Source organism: Phascolarctos cinereus, unplaced genomic scaffold, assembly GCF_003287225.1.
Source record: "Phascolarctos cinereus isolate Bilbo 61053 unplaced genomic scaffold, phaCin_HiC Scaffold_7;HRSCAF=346, whole genome shotgun sequence".
Lineage (NCBI taxonomy): Eukaryota > Metazoa > Chordata > Mammalia > Diprotodontia > Phascolarctidae > Phascolarctos > Phascolarctos cinereus.
Window position 1 is genome coordinate 86,161,153 of NW_027556180.1, and position 23,312 is coordinate 86,184,464.

The 23,312-nt window shown below is 37.4% G+C and overlaps 1 protein-coding gene across 1 annotated transcript in view; it reads right to left on the reverse strand.

Annotated features, from left to right (window-relative positions):
* CDK15 (cyclin dependent kinase 15) overlaps nt 1-23,312 on the reverse strand; it is a 112,752-nt gene that overhangs the window by 75,729 nt on the left and 13,711 nt on the right. Inside the window, exons 2-6 of the mRNA XM_020970624.2 lie at nt 22,349-22,474; nt 21,442-21,591; nt 21,172-21,266; nt 19,957-20,036; nt 5,793-5,887 (exon numbers count right to left, since the gene is read on the reverse strand). Coding sequence (XP_020826283.1) covers nt 5,793-5,887; nt 19,957-20,036; nt 21,172-21,266; nt 21,442-21,591; nt 22,349-22,474 — 546 coding nt within the window. The remainder of the gene's footprint in view (nt 1-5,792; nt 5,888-19,956; nt 20,037-21,171; nt 21,267-21,441; nt 21,592-22,348; nt 22,475-23,312) is intronic.

Sequence of the window (23,312 nt, forward strand, 5' to 3'; positions counted from 1 at the left end):
CTTAATTTAATGTAATCAAAATTATTCATTTTGCATTTTTAATGTTCTCTATTTCTTGTTTGGTCATAAATTCTTCCCTTTTCCATAAATCTGACAGGTAAACTGTTCCTTGCCCTCCTAATTTGCTTAAGTATCACCCTTTATGTCTAAATCACATCACCATTTTGACCTTGTCTTGGTATATGGTGAGAGATGTTCTATGTCTAGTTTCTGCCATACTATTTTCTAGTTTTCCCAGAAGTTTTTGTCAAATAGTGAGTTCTTATCCCATAAGCTGTAGTCTTTGGGTTTAATCAAACAGTAAATTACTATAGTAATTTACTACTGTGTCTAGTGTGCTTAATTAATTCCACTGATCCACCACTCTATTTCTTAGCCAATACCAAATAGCTTTGATGATTGCCATTTTATAATACAGTTTTATATCTGATATAGCTACGCCACCTTCCTTTGCATTTTTTTATTAATTCCCTTGATATTCTTGACCTTTTGTTCTTCTAGATGAATTTTGTTATTTTTTCTAGCTCTAAAAAATAATTTTATGGTAGTTTGATTGGTATGGCACTGAATAAATTAATTTAGATAGAATTGTCATTTTTATTATATTAATTTGGCCTATTCGTGAGCAACTGATGTTTTTCCAGCTGCTTAGATCTCACTTTCTTTGTGTGAAAAGTGTTCTGTAGTTGTGTTCATATAGTTCCTGGCAAAATGCCAAGCATTTTATATTGTCTACAATTTTTAAATGGAATTTCTCTAGCTCTTGCTTCTGGTCTTTGTTGATAATAAACAGAAATGCTAATGATTTACATCGATTTATTTTATATCTTGCAACTCTGTTAAAGTTGTTAATTGTTTCAAGTAGTTTTTTAGTTGATTCTCTAGAATTCTCTGAGAATACCATCATATCATCTGCAAAGAGTGATAGTTTTGTTTCCTCATTGCCTATCCTAATTCCTTCAGTTTCTTTTTCTTCTCTTATTGCTAAAGCTAGCATTTCTAGTACAATACTGAATTACAGTGGAGATAATGGGCATCCTTGTTTCACCCCGATCTTATTGGGAAAGGTTCTAGCTTATGGCCATTACATATAATACTTGCTGATGGTTTTAGATAGATACTCCTTATCATTTTAAGGAAAACTCCATTTATTCCTATGCTCTCTAGTCTTTTTAATGCAAAGGGGTGCTGTATTTTGTCAAAAACTTTTTATGCATCTATTGAGATAATAATATAATTTCTGTTAGTTTTGTTATTGATATGGTCAATTATGCTGATAGTTTTCCTAATGTTAAACTAGCCCTAAATTCCTGGTATAAATCCCATCTGGTCATAGTGTATTATCCTCATGATAAATTGCTGTAATCTCTTTGCTAATATTTTATTTTACATTTTTGCGTCAATATTCATTAGGGAAATTGGTCTATACTTTTCTTTCTCTGTTTTGGCTCTTCCTGGTTTAGGTATCAGCACCACATTTGTGTCATAAAAGGAATTTGGTAGGACTACTGCACCTATTTTTCCAAATAGTTTATATGGTATTGGAATTAATTGTTCTTTAAATTTTGGTAGAATTCACATGTAAATCCATCTGGCCTTGGAGATTTTTTCTTAGGGAGTTCATTGATGGCTTGTTCAATTTCTTTTTCTAAAATAGGATTATTTAAGTATTTTATTTCCTCTTCTGTTAATCTGGGCAATTTATATTTTTGTAAGTATTCATCCATTTTGCTTAGATCATATATTTATTGGCATACAGTTGGATAAAATAGCTCCTAATTATTGCTTTAATTTCATCTTCATTGGTGGTGAATTCACCCTTTTCACTTTTGATACTGGTAATTTGGTTTTCTTGTTTTTTTTTTCTTCACAAAACCAGCTCTTAGTTTTATTTATTAGTTCAATAGTTTTCTTATTTTCAATTTTATTAAATTCTCTTTTGGTATTCAGAATTTCCAATTTAGTATTTAATTGGAGATTTTAAATTTGTTCTTTTTCTAGCATTTTTAGTTGCATGTCCAATTCATTGATCTCTTCTTTCTCTATTTTATTCATGCATACATTTTAGAGATATAAAATTTCCCCTAAAAACTGCTTTAGCTGCATCCTATAAATTTTGGTATGCTGTCTCATTGTTGTAATTCTCTTTGATAAGATTATTGATTGTTTCTATGATTTGTTGTTTGACCCACTCATTCTTCAGGATTAGGTTATTTAGTTTCCAATTAATTTTTGGTCTATCTTTACGTGGCTTTTTATTACATGTAATTTTTATTGAGTCATGATCTGAAAAAGATGCATTTAATATTTCTGCCTTTCTGCATTTGATTGTGAGGTTTTTATGCCCTAATACATGGACAATTTTTGTGTAGGTGCCATGTACCATGAGAAAAGGTATATTCCTTTCTATCTCCATTCAATTTTCTCCAGAAGTCTATCATATCTAACTTTCAAAAAATTCTATTCACCTCCTTAACTTCTTTTTTAAATTTTGTTGTTATATTTATCTAGTTCTGAGGGGGGGAGGTTGAGGTCCCCCAATAGTAAAGTTTTGCTGTCTATTTCTTTCTGTAACTCACTTAACTTCTCCTCTAAGAATCTGGATGCTGTACCATTTGGTGCATGTATATTTAGTAATGATATTACCTCATTGTCTATGGTGCCTTTTAGCAGGATGTGGTTTCCTTCCTTATCTCTTTTGATAAGATCTATTTTTGTTTTTACTTTGTCTGAGATTGGAATTGCTACCCTTGCTTTTTTTTTTATTCCAGCTGAAGCATAATATATTCTGCTCTAGCCTTTTACCTTTACTCTGTGTGTATCTCTCTGCTTCAAATGTGTTTCTTGTAAACAACATATTGTAGGATTCTGGTTTTTATTCTGCTCTGCTATCTACTTCTGTTTTATGGAAGAGTTCATCCCATTCACATTCACTGTTATGATTACTATGTATTTCCCTCCATCCTATTTTCTCCCCATTTATACTTTTCTTTTTCTTTTCACCTAGTTCCTCCTCACCAGCGTTTTGCTTCTGACCACCATCTCCCTCAATCTGTCCTCCCTTTTATCAGTGCCTCTCCTCCTTTTTCTTTCTTTTTTCCCCTTTCCCCTTTTACTTCCCTACAGGGTGAGATAAATTTCTATACCCAACTGAGTATGTATGTTATTCCCTCTTTAAGCCAAATTCTGTTGAGGGTAAGATTCAAACAATGCTCACCCCCTCCTTTGTTTCCCTCTATTGAAATAGGTCTTTTGAGCCTCTTCATGTGATTAATCTACCCTATTCTGCCTCCCCCTTTCCTCTTTTCCCAGTATAATCCTTTTTTCACCCCTTACTTTTTTTCTATATCATCACATCAAAGTCAACTTATACCCACACATTCTGTCTATGTATATTTTTTTCTAAATGCCCTAACACAGATATAATTCTCAAGAGCTACAAGTATCATCTTCCTGTGTAGGGACGCAAACAATTTAACCTTATTGATTAATGTTTTTTTTCTTTCATGTTTACCTTTTTATGCTTCTCTTGAGTCTTGTACTTGAAGATTGAATTTTCTGTTCATCTCTGGTCTTTTCATCAGGAAAGTTTAAAATTCCCCTATTTCATTGAAGGTCTATCTTTTCTTTTTTTTTTTCCTTTCCTTTCCTTTCCTTTTCTTTTCTTTTTTTTTTTTTTTTTGGTTAGGCAATTGGGGTTAAGTGACTCACCCAGGGTCACACAGCTAGTAAGTGTCAAGTGTTTGGTTTGAGGCCAGATATGAACTCAGGTCCTCCTGACCTCACGGCCAGTGCTCTATCCACTGCACCACCTACCTGCCCCAAAGGTCTATCTTTTCCCCTGAAAGATTATGCTCAATTTTGCTGGGTAATTGATTCTTGGTTGTAATCCAAGCTCCTTTGCCTTCGGGAATATCATATTGCAAGCCCTCCAATCCTTTAATGTAGAAGCTGCTAAATCCTGTATAATCCTGACTGTGGCACCTTGATATTTGAATTGTCTCTTTCTGGCTGCTTGCAGTATTTTCTCCTTGACTTGATAATTCTGGAATTTGGCTACAATATTCCCTGGAGCTGTCATTTTGGAATCTCTTTCAGGAGGTGATCAATGGATTCTTTTGGTGACTATTTTACCCTCTGGTTCTAGGATATCAGGGCAGATTTTCTTGATAATTTCTTGAAAGATGCTGTCCAGGATCTTTTTTTTTTTTTGTCATGGCTTTCAGGTAGTCCAATAATTTGCAAATTACCTCACCTGGATTTGTTGTTTTCCAGGTCAGTTGTTTTTCCAATGAGGTATTTTACATTTTCTTCTATTTTTCATTCTTTTGATTTTGTTTGAATGATTCTTGATGTCTCATAGTCATTAGCTTCCACTTGCCCAACTCTGGTTTTTTAAGAATTATTTTCTTTAGTTAACTTTTGTACCTCTTTTTCTATTTGGCCAATTCTATTTCTTAAGGAGTTGTTTCCTTCAGTAGATTTTGTTTTTCCATTTGGCCAACTGTATTTTTTCAGGAATTGTTTTCTTCAATCAATTTTGCCCTTCCTTTTCCAAGCCATTGATGCTCTCTTGCATAACTCTCATTTCTTTTCCCAATTTTTCTTCTCTCTTATCTGATTTTTAAAAAATTTTTTTGAGATCTTCAAAGAAGGCTCTTTGGGTTTGAGACCAATTCATATTCCCCTTTGAGGCTTTGCATGTAACTATTTTGACATTGTCCTCTTCTGAGTTTGTGTTTTGATCTTCCCTGTCACCATAATAGCTTCTTATGGTCAGGGTTCTTTTCCGTTTTTTGCTCACTTTAAGCCTATTTCATGACTTCTAAAGTTTAGCTCTACTCCTGGGTCATAGGGGGCACTGTCCCAAGCATCTTTTGTTTGGGGCCAGGGGCCTAGTCACTGGCTTTCTGTGCAGGGGCCTCCAGGATTGCACTGGGATGACCCAGCCTAGTCACATCTATTATGCCAGGGTTCCAGGGCTGGCAGTTTGCCTTCTGTGCTGGGGCTGGAGGCCTCACAGCTGGCCTGCTGTGCTACTAGCCTGCTGAGCCAGGACCTAGAGGCCTCAGTTGCCGATCTGTGTTGTAGCTAAAAGCTTCCTATTGGCTTGCCTAGATACAATCTGAGCTGGGCTGCACTCTCCTTTTACCTAAGCGAGACAGTCTTTTCTGCAGTCTTTTAAAGTTATCTTAAGCTTGAAAATTGTTTCATTCCATCTTTTTGTGGGTTCTGTTGCTCCAGAATCTGTGTAGAGGCTTGATTTAATGTTATTTCTGAAGGAAACTGGGGAGAACTCAGGCAACTTCCTGGCTTCTCTCTGCCATTTGGCTCTGCCCCCTCAATTGTATTTTTTTAATGCTTATTTAGCTGTTCCCTCATCCAATCCCCTCCTTTTCCTTTAGTTAGTTGTGAGAAACCTATATCATTCAGATGTACGCCAGTGGAGGTGGAGTAGAGTAGGAAGGTAGAGAGCTTCCACCATGTTCTTATTAAGGCAGTGAAGTGGTAAAAAGAGATAATCATGTTAAAGCATCTCAAGTTTTCCCTAACAAATGAGACTTATGTACTTATTGTCAGAAAGGGGAAAGGGGGCTGAAGAAGTAGAAGGTAAGAAATAAAAGGAGAATGTGAATAAAAGCAATAAGGCACCGCTAATCACAGTAATGAAATTTTCCATAATACCTTCCACATTGTAATAAAAGTTTTATAATGCCATAAAATATTAACAGATTCATTATACAAGCACCAGGCTTTTTCCTGGTGCTTTGTAAAATGCTAGAGCAACTCACCATGTATTCAAAAACAAAAGTCAGGGTCTCTTTGGTGTGGATAATGTCGTGCAGGAGCACAATATTGGCATGCTTCAAACCCTTCAGGAGGGAGGCTAAAGAAATTAAAAAATAAAATCAATCCATTGATAATAAAACTAAAAAATACTTTGAAAATTTCTCAAAATAGGTTCAATTTGATATTTTTCACCGTCTCTTTTAGCTGTCTGAGAAAGTCTCTTTTTCTGGGAAATAGTGCTTATAATAGCAAAGGACTGTATCATTATTTTGTGCAGGGTAAATCAATAAAAGTTTGCTTTTCTTAGAGGCTGCATTGGTTGCATTAGGCTCAAATAATAATGTGCTTCCATCTACCCAATCAATTTCATCCTAGTATTCAAAGAGCTTTGCAAATTTCATCCTTTGGGAACACAATCATCCCTGTCACAGAAATGAAAGCACTGAGAGGGTAAAGTGACAATTCTGAATTTACCAACTAAGGCAGTGGCAAAGCTGGGAATTACTTGAATCCTCCAACCTCTAGAACAGGAGTTCTTAACCCTTTTTGTGTCATGAACCCCTCTCTGGAAGTCTGGGAAAGCCTAGGGAGCCCTTATCGGAATAATCTTTTTCAGCACATAAAACAAAATACATAGGATTATGAAGAAAGCTAATTATCTTGAAATAAAGATGTGATTTTTCCCATTCAGGTTCACAGGTCCCCTAAAATCTATCACAGATAGGGCTTATGGATCTCAGGTTAAGTACTAAAATCTTCACCTCCAGATTTCCTTCCTTTTTTTTTTTTTGAAGAATCCTCTCGTCCTGGCATAACTAGAGGGCAAGAGGGATCACAGCAAGGAATGAAACATGTGTGCCATAGAGTAGAATGTTTACCTAAGGGAAGGTTTCTTGAAGGGAATGTTGCACCAACAGGCAATTATTTGTGGGGAGAAAGGAAGTCATGTGTCCCTCCCCCTCCTCGTCCACCCCTAAGAAATGCAGAGTCCAACGAAAATCACATAGTATGGCATTGCTCTTTTATCCCTTCCCCTTCTCCCCCCAAATTTTTGTAAGGTGAAAGAAGTAGTCCTGATGTAGAGAAATCCTTGTATCCTTCCCTTCTCTCACTTCCCTTTGTAATCCTATGTATTTTATTTTATATATTTAAAAATACTTTTCTGAAGAGCAGCCTCCCACTTAGTCCCTGCTTCAAGTCTCTCTTCTCCCCCTTCACACAACTGCAACAGTGATATTCATAAAGAACTTGTTACTCTCCTACTCAAATAAACTCCAATGTCTCCCTATTACCTCCAGGACTTAACATAAACTCCTCTTTATGAGGACTTGCTTGATCCTCACCATAGCTGGCAAGTTCTTTTCCCCAAATCACCTACTATCTATTTTATTTATGACTCTATATGCACACATTGTCTTTAGCTAGACTATAAGCTCCTTGAGGGCAGGGACTATTTTCTTTTCTTTTCTTTTTTTTTATTCCCAGCACAGTGCCTGGTACCTATTAAACATTTAATCAATGTTTGTTTGCTTGATTCACAGAGGGGCAAAGGTCTTACCACACTGCTAGAACATGACTATATGAAAATCCCACGTCGGGGGAAGCAGTAAAAAGAAAATACTAACAATTGCAAACAACCCCCTGGTAGGATGGTTTTCAACCCTGCCCCAGAAGATATTCTTCTTTCTTTCCACTTCTGTCTTCTTTATAGTACTGTTGTTTTTTCAATTTCATCTCAGAAATGACACCTGTTATACTCATTCACACAGACTCCTGGAATGAGTTCTGAAAAGTTTCCAATACAAAGGAACTTACAATGCAGTTGAGGAAAAAAGTAGTTCCACGTGTACAAGTTTTAATATTTACAAAGCAAAATAATACAACAAAAAGTTAGTATACAATTACAAAAAAAAAAAAAACCTATTTACAGCCTAGGGACAATACCCTCAACTAGTAGTGTGAGTCCCTCAAAGATACTTACATAGATATTTTGTGGATCCACAGTCATTTAAAACTACCTATAGGTCCACCTTTAGTCAGCCGGAGGGCATAATTAGTTCTAAACAAAGGCATTTCATAAAATGGCATGATAAGAAAAGTAGCCATAAAATACTTTCCCTTAAGTAGGGCCCACTTTCCCGCAAATATATGTGCCATCAATAGGAAGAATGGATACCCATAGGGAACTTACATGGAGAGATACACGCTAAGAGAATATATGTGACCAGGATATACACATAAGGCACTAATTTGGAAGGGCAATTCTGACCTCTGATGCTAGACAGCTACTGATGTCTTGTAGTGATGTCATCATGCTACTTTCCACCAGGACTAATCCCCATTGGTCTTCACTGGACTTCATTCTACTGGACACAGTTCTGCCATTGGATGCTACCCTGTTGAATAAGTAGCCCCTAGTGGTTACTGATCACCTGGACTCTGTATATGTAGTTCGTCCTGCATGCTACTCTGCACATAAGCTGCTGAACACACTATCGCTGCCACATTCTGTTCCCTTGGACAAGTAGTCTCCACCTGCTACCAATACACATGGCTCCATGGACAAAGCATTTTGGAGTCTCTCTGCTTCCAGTTTTTAGCTGTAGCTGGTCTTTAGATATAGGGCTATTTCTACCATGCTCTTCAAGGTCAAATCAGAAGCATTTTTTTTTAAATAACTCTTTAAAAAAAGCAGCTACCCTAGCCATGAACAATGAAAGTCCTTAGGGACAAAATTATTCTTGGAATATTTTCCAGTTTTATTCCCTTCACGATGTTGGCTAAGAGACCTATCACATCCAGCAGAAAAGTCTAAGCCCCACATGAGAAATTCCCAGATTCTGAAGTATATATCAATGTTTTTATACTTAAAATTTCCTTCCCTCTGTGCTCCACAGTCTACATTTCTTCATCTATAACCATCCTCAGGATCTAGAGACCAGTTATCTTAGCTTCACTCATTAAATAAGACACAAGCTGCTCAAACCAAGAAGATAGGCAATGACTCATGATAAGTCTATTGAGGAATAGGGGGAGAGGGAGGTAAAGGATTGGTATTAAAAAAGACAGAGACAAATAACATACAGTCATCTCTTTCACACACGTCTGGCTCTGTTCTAGTCCCTCTTCTCTTTTCTCTCCATCTTCTTTTACTGTGTGACCTCATCAGTGCTGACGAGTTCAATTATCATTTCTAAACAGATGCTTCCCAGGTTGATATATCTGACCCTAGTCTCTCTTAAATTCCAGCCCCACAACACTGGCTTTCTATTAGACATTTCAAACGAGATGTCCCATAAGCTTCACAAAACCCACATGTCCAAAACAGACATTACCTCCTCCCTGTCCAATTCACCTCTCTTCTGACCTTTCCTATTACTATCAAGGGCACCACTATCCTCTTAGTCACTCAGATTTACACCATCAGTGATGTCTTTGATCCTTTACTATCCCTTATCTCACATATTTAATCTGTTGCCAACGCTTGTCATTTCTTTCTCCACAATATCTGTTGGGTGTTATCCTTTTCCTTTGCCTCCAAGTGGGGGAAAGATGTTCCTTCCCCCTACTTTGCCCCAAACTGAGCAATTCCTCTGAAATCTCTCTTTTTCTCCTTACCATGAGAGGAAAAGAATCTAAGCATAAAATTTATTTTCTGCTCCTGAAGTCAAAAACACCCACCACTAGACACTGTATAGCCAATGAACTGCATAGCCTCGTCGCCATTTTGTGCCCCATCCCCTCCATCAATGAATTGTCTATTCCCCTTTATGTAAAAGAAATTTTCAGCTGCTAACCCTGCTTATATAATCAAACCTAGCTCTATGAATAGAGGTTGAAGAAATTAATTATTCAAGGAAAAGTTGGAATGCATCCAGCCTCTAGTGAGGTATTTGAAGTGGCAGTGGAGTAATGATTTTTCCTCCAGGACATCTCAAACTTTTTTGGTCACCTTGAAATCATATTTAGCTAGGTCAAAGATGGTTATAAATAAAGATATTTATAGTATTCACATACAATATCGTAAATATGTAAATACTGTTAACAGAGACAAATGAGGAACCTAAAGTGAATAAAAAATCAAAGCTCTCCAACCTGGGATGGAGGCTGGGAAGGAGGGGTGAGGAAACTGACTTCTGAGGGCACCACATTCGTTCCTGTTTGGATTCCTTACTGATACTTTTCTGAAACTCCCCATTTTTTCCCTTCCAGCAGCTTGTCAGTGGGTGAAGATATTTACAGAGTGAGGAACTCCCTTCAGCCTCACTCATTATTTACCATCTTATGCCCAATCTCTATTCTGGTATCTCCTGTGTGAGAAGGCACAGACTGCATAACTGAGGTTAGAGGCTGTATAGGAAAATAAGGGTTTCATAGGAGGAAGAGTAGTACATAGAAGAACAAGAACATAAGAATGATAGTGAGGGGAAAGAGAACAGGAAATCACTGGGAATCTGTAGAATGATTTAAAAAACAGCTAAGGATATATTTAAGGGGGCAGGATCAGAATGGGAGAGGTAGCTAAGGAGAGGAGGAAGTGATGATTTTGAGATTTCCTAAAGCAGTCTACTTATTCAAGTCAGTCTACTCTTCATGTCTCTCAGATGTCTCCCTTTATCTCCATTTCCTTTGCCATTACTCTCCTGGTCCCTATGTCTCACTTGGTTTATTATTATAGTCTCCCAAATGGTGTCTCTGCTTCTGTCCCTCCCTTTCTAATTTTGCTCTGGTGTGTAGGATCAGCCAATCAAGCAATAAATATTTATTAATCACCTACTATATGCCAGGCACTGTGCTAAGTGCTGGGAATACAGAAAGAAAGAAAGAAAGAAAGAAAGAAAGAAAGAAAGAAAGAAAGAAAGAAAGAAAGAAAGAAAGAAAGAAAGAAAGAAAGAAAGAAAGAAAGAAGAAAGAAAGAAAGAAGAAAGAAAGAAAGGGGAAGGAAGGAAGGAAGGAAGGAAGGAAGGAAGGAAGGAAGGAAGGAAGGAAGGAAGGAAGGAAGGAAGGAAGACAATCCCTGCTCTCAAGGAACTTGCCATCTAATAAAAGACAGAAAGACAAAAAGAAGCTGAAAAGTGGGGTGGGAAGTTTGACATAGAGTCAGGGTGGACAGTCAGTAAGAGAAGTCCCAAGATAATGTAGCCAGGTGACAAATGAGGAGATGTCTGAGCTCATGGATTATCTTTCCAAAATATGACTTTCATCACATTAATCCTCAACTCAAAAGCCTTTATTTTTACCCAAAGTCTAAACTCCTTAGTTTAGCATTCAAGGCCTCTAATATTTGGTCCTAACCTGGTCTTTCTAGCCTTACTTCCCACTACTCAACTATACAAACTTTCAACTCCATTCATTCGTTTTTAAATATTTACTAATTGTATTTGTGGAATATACTATCTCCTTGAAAAAGCCACAAAATTCCTACTTCTGAGCATTTGTTATATTATTTCCCCCCATTCTGCAGTCCTTTATCCATTTTATCCAAATCTTACTCATTCTCAAAGTTCTAATCTGACCTACTCCATTAAGCCTTTCCTACTCATCCAGACTGCAATGAATTCTCTCCTGTCCTTATTCATACTTACTTGCCTATCCCACTCAATGTGTAACTGCAGCCTGCAACATTTTGTGACATCTCTAACAGGGGCATATTGCATTGTTATTTAACTTTTCACTTGTTTATATCTTGTATCCCCAACTAGAAAGCACAGTAAGGGTTCCTAAAATATTTTACATTGTAAATACTTTCTATGCGCTTGTTAATGAATGAAAGAATGAAGGACTGAAGGGGTCTCTGTTAATAAAATGTAAAAAAATCTGTTGAGATAATTCTAATGGGGTAAATTTATTTTATTAGAATGTAAGCTACTTGAGGACAGGTACTATTTTTTCATTTTCTTTGTTTCCCAATGCTTGGCACATGCCTGGCCCATAATAAACACTTAACAAATGTTTATTGATTATCAGTAACAATCAATATCCTTTAGTTAATATATTCACGAGATGGGCTAAGAGAAGATTACATGACCACTTTCAAAGCTGAAATATCTAAGACTGCATCAGAAAATAATGGGTTTATTACACAAAGAAGCATATGTGAAATCCTTTCCCAGTTTTCTAGAAAATGCTTATTAGTGTTAAGGTAGCTTTCCCAAAACTTTATATTGTGATGTAATGAGCATCAAACTTGGAATGGGAAGACCAGCGGTTCCAGTTCCGGGTTTGACTCCCTACTCATTTTGTGAGTTTGGACAAATCATTTCATCCCCACGATCATCAGTTTCTTCCTCTCTCAAGTGCAGATAATGTCCATTAGCACAGTAGGAGAGAGAAGTACAATAGGATTATGGGCAGTAGAGAATATAGGTGATTTGCCCATGGTCTATGGATGATTGCCCTAAGAGTTTTCACCATCCTGAGTTGAGTGTTTATAACTGAAATGAAGCCAGAAGATTGCCTCAGGACTTCCATTCAGGGCAGCTGGATCCAGGATACTTCAGGGAATGGTTCTGGCATATTCATATGAGACCAGTCAAAACAGTCTATGGGTTAGAGAGAGTTGTGCGCAAGGATGGAGTGAGGGAAGAGCTAAATAAAGTCTGTAGATACGTCCCTTGCATCGCATTTTTATTCTCTTCATTCCCCTCCCTTTGGAAATGGCATCAAGGGAGTTACGTCTTTATCTCTGAGGTGGTAGGTATCCTTCTTTCGGTGCCCATGAGGTTTCATTTCTTCCCACCCCCCACCCAACAATTCATCTGTACCTAGGAGAAAGGACTATGACGACACACCAAATGTTGAGTGTCTGAGAGGATATCCCCCTTCCCTAAAGGCATTATTAGCTGGCCTTAGACCCTGAACATCAGAGGTGAGAGATACCAACTACCTCACAGGGTTGATATGAAGTTATATGATAAATGCATATAAAGCATTTTTGTAACTATAAAATACTATACAAAATATAAGCTATTATGGTTAAAGACTTAATTTGTGGAGGCAAGCTAGAATGTAGCATCTTATTGAACCCAAAACTTTCTTTTAATGGCACTCAATGCTAAATTTTAAATGCCAGATGCCATAAGGTCTGGATTGGGCCAGAGGAAAAAAATAGTATTTGCCCATGTGCCCCTTCAATGGATAGGCCTTTTACAAGCTGAAAATTTCTGTGACAACTAGACCCTCTTAGGATCTATTTCTTCCAAGGTACTTCTCCTTTCCATCCAACCATTCAACACACCAGTTTAAAAGTAAGTCATTTGTTATATCTGTTTCCTTCACAACGGACTAAGTGCAAACTAAATTTTCAGCAGACTGGCATTATAATACAAGAGGAGTCAAGGCTTAGGGAGAGTTCTTTACACATAGGACCTTGTGGGAAATAAATCAATCAGTGAGCATTTACTAAGCTCACACTATATGCCAGGTACTGTGGTAGGCACTAAGAATGGGGGGACCAAGCAAACAGAGAGACCAAAACTGAGATAATCTCTGCCCTCAAAGAGCTTACATTCTATCAAAGAAACAAGACATATATATGAAGACACAAAATATTTACTGAGCAAATACTAGGTCAAAGAGAAGGGTATCAACAGCAGATGGGGAATGGGAAAAAAAAAGTGAGATACAGGAGGTAATATTTGAACTGAGTTTTGAAGAATAGAGATTCCTGAGGGGTGGAAGTGAGGAGGAAGTGTGTGATAGGCACAGGAAATAGCTTGTGCAAAGCCTTGGGGCTGAAAGAGAAGCAAAATGGCACAGGTGGGGGCTTTTTTTTTCTTCATCAAACAAATTCCCACCTTGAAACCACAGTTCGAAATTCACTGCCTGAACAAAACCTTGCCAGAAATGAGCTGACGTGGATCACTTCAATCACTTTTGTAACCCCCAAATAATCATTACCTGTCTTTCTAGAGCTGGAACCGGTTATCAGAGGACTTGCCTCTAATGCAGGCGATCGTATTGACTTTTCATTTCTTTCCCTCATCTGATTAGGAACATTTCGAGAGCAGGAACCATGCCTACGGTTGCTTTGTCAACCCCACCCTCATTGCTAAAACAGTCCTCTGAACACGGGGGACTTTTAATAAATGCTGCTTAATGAGCAGTTGAGAATTCACATGGAGCTGCAGATGAGAACCCAAAAACCACAAGCCCTCTCTAAGTGTATCATCCGTGTGCTGGGTTACTTTATAGAACCACAGAGGGACTGGGGCATGTGGGGGCTGATCCCTGAGCAAGGAGAACATATTTTTGTGTCTCTCAGTTTCAAGGCTAACTCATAAACTTTCACAACAGGACACACGGTGGCCTGCAGAGTAACAATCCGAGGGCTGAGAAAATCAAATCATCCACAAAGAATAAAAATCCTTAAAGTTTGAGTGTCCTAGTTCTCATGCAACTGCCACTCCCCCAGGTCCCTTATACTAAGACGATGACTAGGGCACACATACAGCCAGGAGGGAGCGTAAAAAATAAATTTTAAAAACCATGTGCTTTCCCCTCAAGGTGAAAGTTTGAACAGTATTTTAACTTCTAAAAAGAGCAGATGTAGGTGTGTGTTTACTGGTCACCAGAGATTCAGGACCTTCACATGAACATGAACCTTGAGTTATTATGAAACATTTATCTACCTTCTGCGGAGAGTGGAATTTTCTGACATTGAGATAGATTTATTTTTTTTTTAATCTTTGAAGTGATCCTCCTTGTGTCCTTCCCATATGAAGTGATTTTAAATGACCTACCTCTAGACCTGGCCCTCTAGACACAGATGATACACACATATTCCATTTATTTTTTTTTCAAAGTGCTCACTTTGGGCTCTTTAGATAGGTTATTGATATTCATGACATTCTAAACTATTGTGGCCATTTATGGTTGTGAAGATGTTCTTGGCATCAAAATGAATGCCAGACAAAACCAATGGAATGCAACAGATCAGAAAAGATTTCTAGGTCATGAGCTTAACCTACTTTAGGCAGGTTCAGGGAGGGGCAAAAGCTTTTCTTTTCTCCTCTATTACCAATAAAATGTTCAGAATAGTCAACTGATTTTCCACTAAAGTTACATTGGACTTAGATTCTTTCAGTTTACCTTCTCAAAAACTTTCTAAGTTTAGTCAAGGGACATCATTTGTGACTGTAATACAGATAGGATTCAGTTGCTAGAAACAATAAATGTAGTCAATTCTCTATTTTTCCAGGGAAGTTAAATAATAAAAGCTTCAGGGACTATAAACTGGAGTTCCTTTTTTGAGATATCACAAATCAAAATAATTAAGAATATACCTGCCAACCAGACAAAAATTTCAGATACATAGAAAGACATAAATATTTCAAATCTTAATTTTTTTCATATTTTAGCTTCTGTTATGCTACCCTTCTAAATTTATCTGATCTTATATAGATCTGATATACATTCTGTATATATATACATATATATGATACACATATGAATGTGAATTATTATTATTTGAATTCCTAGAGATTTGGCCTTAACTAATCTACAATTTAGAGACAGAAGGGGATCCAGAATCCCATCAAATCTCTCATTTTATTGGTGAGAAAAATGAGACCCAGATTTTAATTAAATGATTTATTCATGGTTACACAGAAAGCAAATAGCAGAGTCGAGATTCAAACCCCGGATCTCTGAGTCCTTTCCACTATGCTCTGCTGTCATAGGTTCTATTTTGGATTCAATCAGTAATTCAATGATCTTGGCTAACTTCCTTAACCTTTTTCTGGCTTAGTTTTGCCATAAAGACTATTGATAAATCTATTTCATTTTTAAATCATTCTTATTGTTACTATGGAATAGAATCAGAATCAATGTTTTTGTGATATGGGGAGTTAGCTTCTCTTTAAGACGTTTCTTCCACCTTTTCCAACTTACCCCCAGTATTTTGTCTATTGCCTTATTTTTCATTTTTAAAAAGTGTTGCTAAAAGAAATAACTTGAGTTAAGCATTTCCAAATTTAATAAACAAGAAGTTATACAATTCCTGATTCTTTCAAATAAAATGAATGGAACCAACTCACTACAAATTCTATGTGGATATTACTTTGATCAAACAAAAAAGGTTGATCATCACAATGATACCATTAAAATAATACACATCTTGAAAGTCTGACCCTAAAGGTCAACTAATGATGTAATCAGGCAACCAACTCTACAGAGCTAACTTGCAATCTTCATTATTCATGTGTGAATTACTCATAGCAAATTTAAAATCCCTGGTAGGCATCTGCCTGGGTCACCTTTCCCCGATGTCAGTTGATTTAATATAGTTTGCTTAGGCTGATATTAAAATTAATAATTAGGAGAATAAATCTTATAATTGAAAAAAAGCCCCAACACATATTTGCTACCAAAATTATTTCCATTTGGCTCTGGGACAATCTGTGGTTTTGAATCATTTGGGCCACTAGTCTTTTCCATTAGCACAGATAATGCTGCATAGGGAATTGACTATTATTACTCCTCCTAGTGTTAATTGTACCCTAAAATCAAATGAAAACTAATATTAACTTAAGTGACCAACCTAATAAAATGATATATATGCTATGCCAATACACAAAGACCCCATAAATGGAGTAAAATCCTACTCAATAAATTTCTGGCTGCCATGGTAAAAGAACAGCTAAGCTGTTCAGGAAAATTCCTGTTTAAGGCTTTTAAAGAGAGTGCATAACTCTTTGAATTTTCTGCGTAGAAATTATGCCTTCCACGGGCTAGAGAAAATGCACGTTGTATTTTCTGCTGCCCTCTTTATGGTAGTGACCCTGGATTTCAGGTAATGAACCACAGCTGTACTTGCTTTCAGCTCCCAGCCCTTCTCATTTAACCTCCTGTCTGTCTGATCTCACAGCCTTAAAGCTCTTTTAGGAAAAATGGGGCAATGCCAAAATTTTTAAATGAGGCCTCATATCTTTTCAAGGGGGAATGCCTCCCTTAATTAGGGCGCTCCTTCTTTGTAATACAGCTCGTTATGCTGATGATCACTTCAAATTCAGTGCTTCTAGGATCTGTAATATCACCAGAGATGGTATTCCTTCCACCAACGAAGACTGTAATCCCTATTCATAGATGATCTTCCAGAGTTGTTATGGCAGAAAAAAAAAAATCTCCACCTGCAGCCAATCTACAGATGAGTCTCTCTGAATGTCCTATGCTGGTTCTTGGGCAATAGTCCATTCCTAGTCCAGACTCACAAGTCTTTGCAGCTAGAGAGGACCTGCCAAAGCTTATGCTCTGTTGGCATCATTTTCAAGAATGAAGGGTCACCTTCATGCCATAATGAGGGATCAGAATAGGACTTTAGTGGAAGTTAGCCAACTGTACTTAGGAGAGATTTGCAGTTTCACATAAAATCCTTTGGCTCTGATCTACTTTATACATGAAAATACTCAGTTTATTTTGTATTTGCTGAACAATTCACTTAATTTCTCAAGCCTCAGTTTTGTTATCTATAAAATAGGGATAATAATAACACCTACCTCACAAGGTTGTTGAGAGAACCAAATTACACACACACACACACACACACACACACACACAACCTTCTAAGCCTTAAAGAACTACATAAATGTTAGCTATTCTTCTTAATGTAAAAATAAAATCTTAAAAAGGAAAAAAATAAGTTATACTGGTAGAAGGAAGCATTTTAAATAGTCCATTTGACTCCTACAAACCTTAATGTGTTAAGTTTGCTTGTGAGTTTTAAACTACTACAAAGCAAAGGCATTCATTAAAGTAAACAATAATAATTAAAATTTACATAGCACTTTCAAGTTGACAATTTGTTTTCTTCACAAAACTGTCAGTGCTACCACATAATACATAGTTAATAAATAGTTATAGGTTTTCCTAGGGTCTGACCATGTCATTCCCTTGCTCAGTACACTACAGCTGTCCCCTATTGCCTCTAGTATCAATAACCTTATCCATTTAGCATTTAAGGTTCTTCACAACCGAGCCCCCACTTATCTTTCCAGTTTTATTCTATATGTTACTTTCCTTCCTGTACTTTATAATGCAGCCAAATTGGCCTTCTTGCTATTTCTCACACATTTCCCATCTCCATACCTTTACCTTAGCTGTTCCCCAATCCTGGCTCCTCACCTCCAGCTCTCAGTCCCTTGTTTTCTTCAAAACTCAGTTCAAATACCCCTTTCTAAATGAAGTCTTTTCTGATCGCTCAGCTGTTAGTGCTCTCCTCCCTCAAAAAACAATTACCCTCCATTAATTTTCTACATATTTACATGTGGACATTTCTTCCTTGATAGAATGTAAGTCTTCTGAGGGCAGGAATTATTTCACCTTTTTTGTTTGGATCTCTAGCATCCAGCAGGTAGAAAAACAGAGGCAGCCAGATTGCACAGTAGATAGAAGACTGGATCTGGAGTTAGGAAGACCTGAATTCAAATCTCACCTCAGAAACTTACTACCTGTGTGATCCTGGGCAAGTCACTTGACCTATGCCACAGTTTCCTCGCCTGTAAAACGGGGATAATAATAGCACCTACCTACCAGGATTGTTGTGAAGATCAATGAGATATTTCTAAAGGCTTTGCAAACTTTAAATGCTAGCTATTATTACTAGCACAGTGACTGGCACAAAGCTGGTGCTTAATCACTGATTGACTGAGTCCCTGGACAACTCACTTAACCTTTCAATGCCCCATGTAACTAACTTGTAGAAAAGCTGTACAATAGTTTCAGGTCTTCATGGTTGAGGGGGGCTTCCTCATCAGGCAGTCACAGGTCCCAACCCCCATCCCACCCCCCAAAACCAAAAGATTTCATTAACATAACTATATTTTAGGTGCCCTTAAAGAATTTTGAAAATGACATCAAATTTGACTGCCAACAAGAAAGGTGCTGGAGGCAGCTTGATCTGCTTTTTGATCTATAAGCAAACACATTGTTAAGGTTTTAGTAGGAACATTAACACCTCAGAAATGCGCAAACCTACAAATTTGGGCTTAATACATTGTTTTGTTGATTGCCTAGACTTCAGAAAGGCATGAAGAAAATGTTAATAATGCAGATGAAACTTACAAATGTGTCCTGCTGTACAGGTTGGTCAACATCTACCCGTATACCCTTGCTACAAACCCACTTTCTAAAGAATTTTACTCATGTTTGTTCGCACAGGGTTTAAACCAAAAGAGCGGAATAGTAAGTAGAGAGAGTAGAGACAATGATGATTCCATGGCAACCTTGTTTCTATGGGCTCCAATTGAAAGGGATACCAAGACCATTATCAATTTACTCCTTATCGAGATGGGAAACAAAGTGTTAAGATGGGTTATATCCATAAAGAGTACATTTATGTTTGTTGCATTTGCATTTATTTTCAGCACATCAATAGCATCTTGGTAATTTTTTTTAAAATTATGAATCATCATTTGTCTCAGTGGGCAAATAACCTACCACCAGAAGAAAACAGAAAGGAAGAAGGGAGCTAGAAGCACGAGACTGAAAATATTGATTTGTTTCCTCCCAAAGGGAGTTATAAGAGCTATTTAGGTAATACATAGTGGTAGGTGGCAAATGTAATTATCCTTAGACACAGCTCACGCTGAGAGCAGAATGGCTGGAAGTCTAGTCATATAACTAAAAGTTGGAACTACAAAGGTATTTTTCCACCTTTCCTAATTAGATGATATTCTAGAGATAGTTTAAAAAGTGAACATTTATGTCACCCACCTCGGTGTTTCTAAATACAGGATACACACACACACACACACACACACACACAGAGCTGGCAACAATAAACAAAACATGGATGACCAAATTTTCATTATTACATATATTTTCTAGCATCATAAAAAAAAATCATACTGCCTAGCATGGTGTTAGGCACATAATAGATGTTCAATGAACACTTATTTATTTGAATAGCATTGGTCAAGGGATACAATCTTCCAGTACCTTATTTTCCTTATTCACAGTCTATAAAATACAATACAAAAATGATACATCTTATCATAGAAGGTCGATGGCAGTGTGTGTTGGAGGGGGGAGAATGAAGTGTAAAGTCACTTTGGAAATACTGAACATGAGATGTTAAATAGCAGTGTTATTAAATGGACTTAATAGAATTTTGACACCATTAAAACTTCAAAATAGGTGTCTTTCTGACAGGTATGTTGCATTCCTTACCTTCTCGAATGGCTGTGAAAGGCACCCCTTCTTCTGTATTCATGCTTATGACTTTTAAAGCCACGAGTTGGCCATTTATCCTGCAATAGTGGGAAGAAGAGGCACACACTTAACTCAGATGGTCATCAGCAGTACCTTAGATGAAAAAAAAAGTTATTCCCAAACTTCAGACTTGATCCCAAATGATTGCTACAGTCTTGGAAGTACTTTACAATTTGGAGTGTCTATGGTTCTGATCAGTCCAAGCTTTTCTTAAAGTTGTTTAAACGTATCCTACATCTATGCAATACAATTAAACCTACATGTTTCTGTAATTCCTTTGTTTCATAAAAGTATATAACTAACATAAGGACTAAATAAAAACAATGTGATATCTGGCCATATATCATATTTTTACATTAAATATTTTAATTAATGTTTCACCAAAATATGAACTATAATTTTTCTTTATTTTAAAGGCTTTTAAAAAAACCGTCTTGGGAAAAATATATTATCAACAAATCAACTGAATGTAAAATCTCTTATGGCTTTTCATATGTACAGATAGCAAAGTATCTTATAAAAAATAGCACCTAGTTCCTAGGTCAACTCTATAGTCTTTTTGTAGAAGCATGAAATATTCATATTGACTTAGGTTATAACTACATATGCAAAGAACAATGAAGCAAATATGTGAAAGATTCTGTCAAGGGCATTGTATTATTGTGATTAGGGGATGGAGTTTTAAGAGTCCAGGATTTGTGATCCAAGGACCTATATGATCTTGGCCAAGCCAAGATTTACCTCTCTGAGGTCTCAGTTTCCTTATATGTAAAATAACTCTTCCAAGTCTAAGTCTCTATTCCTCTGATCCTTTGGCTTTTGTCAATACCAATTTACCTTCATGCCCAGAAACAGCAAACCAAGATCCCAGTGCCAGAGGAAATCCACATTCTATGTAACTACATTTTTGCCTAGGGAAGGTCAGGCTGGTAAAAATATTTCACTGGGTTGACTTGAGTAGAGGGAGAAACATTGATTTCTTTTTCCGTGACATACTACTCCTCATTGCAAAAAGGACCTGAGGACTTAGGATAAAAGTTCTTTAAACAATAAACATGAAACTCTCAAGCACAGTATCCTAATCATATCCTAAATAGAATGATCATGGAGCCAACCACTTGGCTTATTTTGCTTCTGCACCCAGCTTCATAAATATAGATGGTAGTCACTCACCGGCTGATCCCCTTGTAGACTGTGGCATAAGTGCCTTCACCTAGCTTTTCCAGATTCAAGTATGAAGAGGCAGCTCCGAAAGGAAGGCTCTTCCTCTGGGGAAGGAAGAGAAAGACACTTAATTAGTTCTGACATTTTCAGAAGGAAATTAGATAGCAGTTGCCCACCTGAGCTTTTGGGAATGCCCAGTAATTGTCCTGCAAGTAATGACCAACATCCCTAGACAAAACTATACTAAATTCACTGTGATCAACTCAGCTGCTTGCTCACCCATGGAAAACTTTGTTCAAGGTCCTTTTCTTGGAAAGAATCACTGTTGCTCCTTGGCCTTTTACTCTTAAACTTCCGGGCCTGGGATGCATGTGATCCCTTGGGGTGCAGTGAAGTCATGGAGCTTGATGCTTCTCTTAGGTCTGTTAGCTGAAGGGAACATACAGAAAGAAAGAGGATGCAAGGCAATATTCCAGAGATGATGACATTTTCCTTCTCTTTGCTTGCCTGACTTTTCACTTCAGGTGCCTGGGAGAACCTCCTCAAAGCTTAACTTTTCCTGACAGCCAGATTCCTAAAAGCCCACAATGGCAGCTGCCAAAACACCAAAGCTTTTATTTAAGGAACAGCCTCCATTTAAAAATACATCCTTGGCACTTAAGGTCATCTCAGATACAATGATGGATGCCTCCCTATTTCACTCTCTCCTTATCCAAACTGACCAGTCATGTTTACTCACTTCTTCTAGCATGGAAATGACTAAACTCAGGTGCCCACCAGAAAGTGATTAATCAATATTTCTCATTCTCACTCAAATTCTAATTCACTAACTGCTGCAGTTCTCTGGCTTTCTCTTTCTGGAATTTGATACTGTAATCCACTAACTCAGAGATTTAAAGAGAGTAAAAAGTCCTCACTGTAATTTACGTCAAGGGAATTCAACACAGCACACCCCCCAAAAAGCATGGGATTAGTACATTGCTCATTTTACAACATACTCAAGTCTGATTAAAACAAAACAACCCACAGCCACAAATCTTCTATGTGGCTCTAGAAAAGAATCTGTTTTTGTTGGTTCAAACCTACCACAGAAAAGTCAGCTTTATACACAGAGTAAAAGACTTATTGCTGCTCATTTTGGCAATAGGTTTTTGAGAAAGACACTACTGGCTGGGAGAAGAAATACCTCTAAAGCAGAATCCATTGCCACAGTCTGACTCCTTCGGCAGCTGCGGGCATCTCTTCCCTCTGAGCGATAACAGCTGCATCCTGGCTGGAGAGCTTTTGAACACAGCTCTTGACCCATAATCGCCTAGGTGAGGGAGGTAGAATACATTTGTAATTCTTCCCTTCCCTCCTCTCTGCTCTTTGCTCACTCCTCTTTTGCTAGAGGTCAGTAATGCTGGAGCTTTCATATGACTCACATGAGGTCTCTGCCTGAAGCAGCCTCATGACCTCAGCAGTTTCCCTCCATTAGTGCAAGGAGTAAGCACTCTGAAAGGCTGCTCTTATGTATTCATACGTGCTTATCCAAAAACAAGGTCGATGCATTAGGATAGTTTAAAACTTTTCAGAGAATTTGGCAGTTTGAAAGTTCTTATGCCCACATTTGCCATAAGCCAGGGAACTCTTTACACATGGGCTATTTGCTTTAATGTGTCTACTCCTGTTAATTATAATAATATGTACTTATTATGGGGCAGCTAAGTGGCACAGTGGATAGAGCTCTAGGCCTGGGGTCAGGAAGACTCATCTTCCTAAGTTCAAATCTGGCCTCAGACACTTACTAGCTATGTGACCCTGAGCAAATCACTTCGCCTTATTTGCCTCAGTTTCCTCCTCTGTAAAATGAACTGGAGAAGGAAATGACAAACCATTCCAGTATCTTTGCCAAGAAAACCCCAAATAGGGTCACAAACAGTCAGACACAACTGAAACAGCCAAACAACAACAATCTTCTAGCAGTGATGTCAAATCCAAATAGAGATGAGTCCCTGCTGGTAATATACAGACTTAGAAAATTACAAATAACATTATCTCTGTTATATTGTATTTTTATTTATTTTCTTAAACATTTTCCAATTACATTTTAATCTAGTTCTGGATGCACTTGGGAGTTTTGCAGGGCATAAGTTTGATATCTGTTCTAC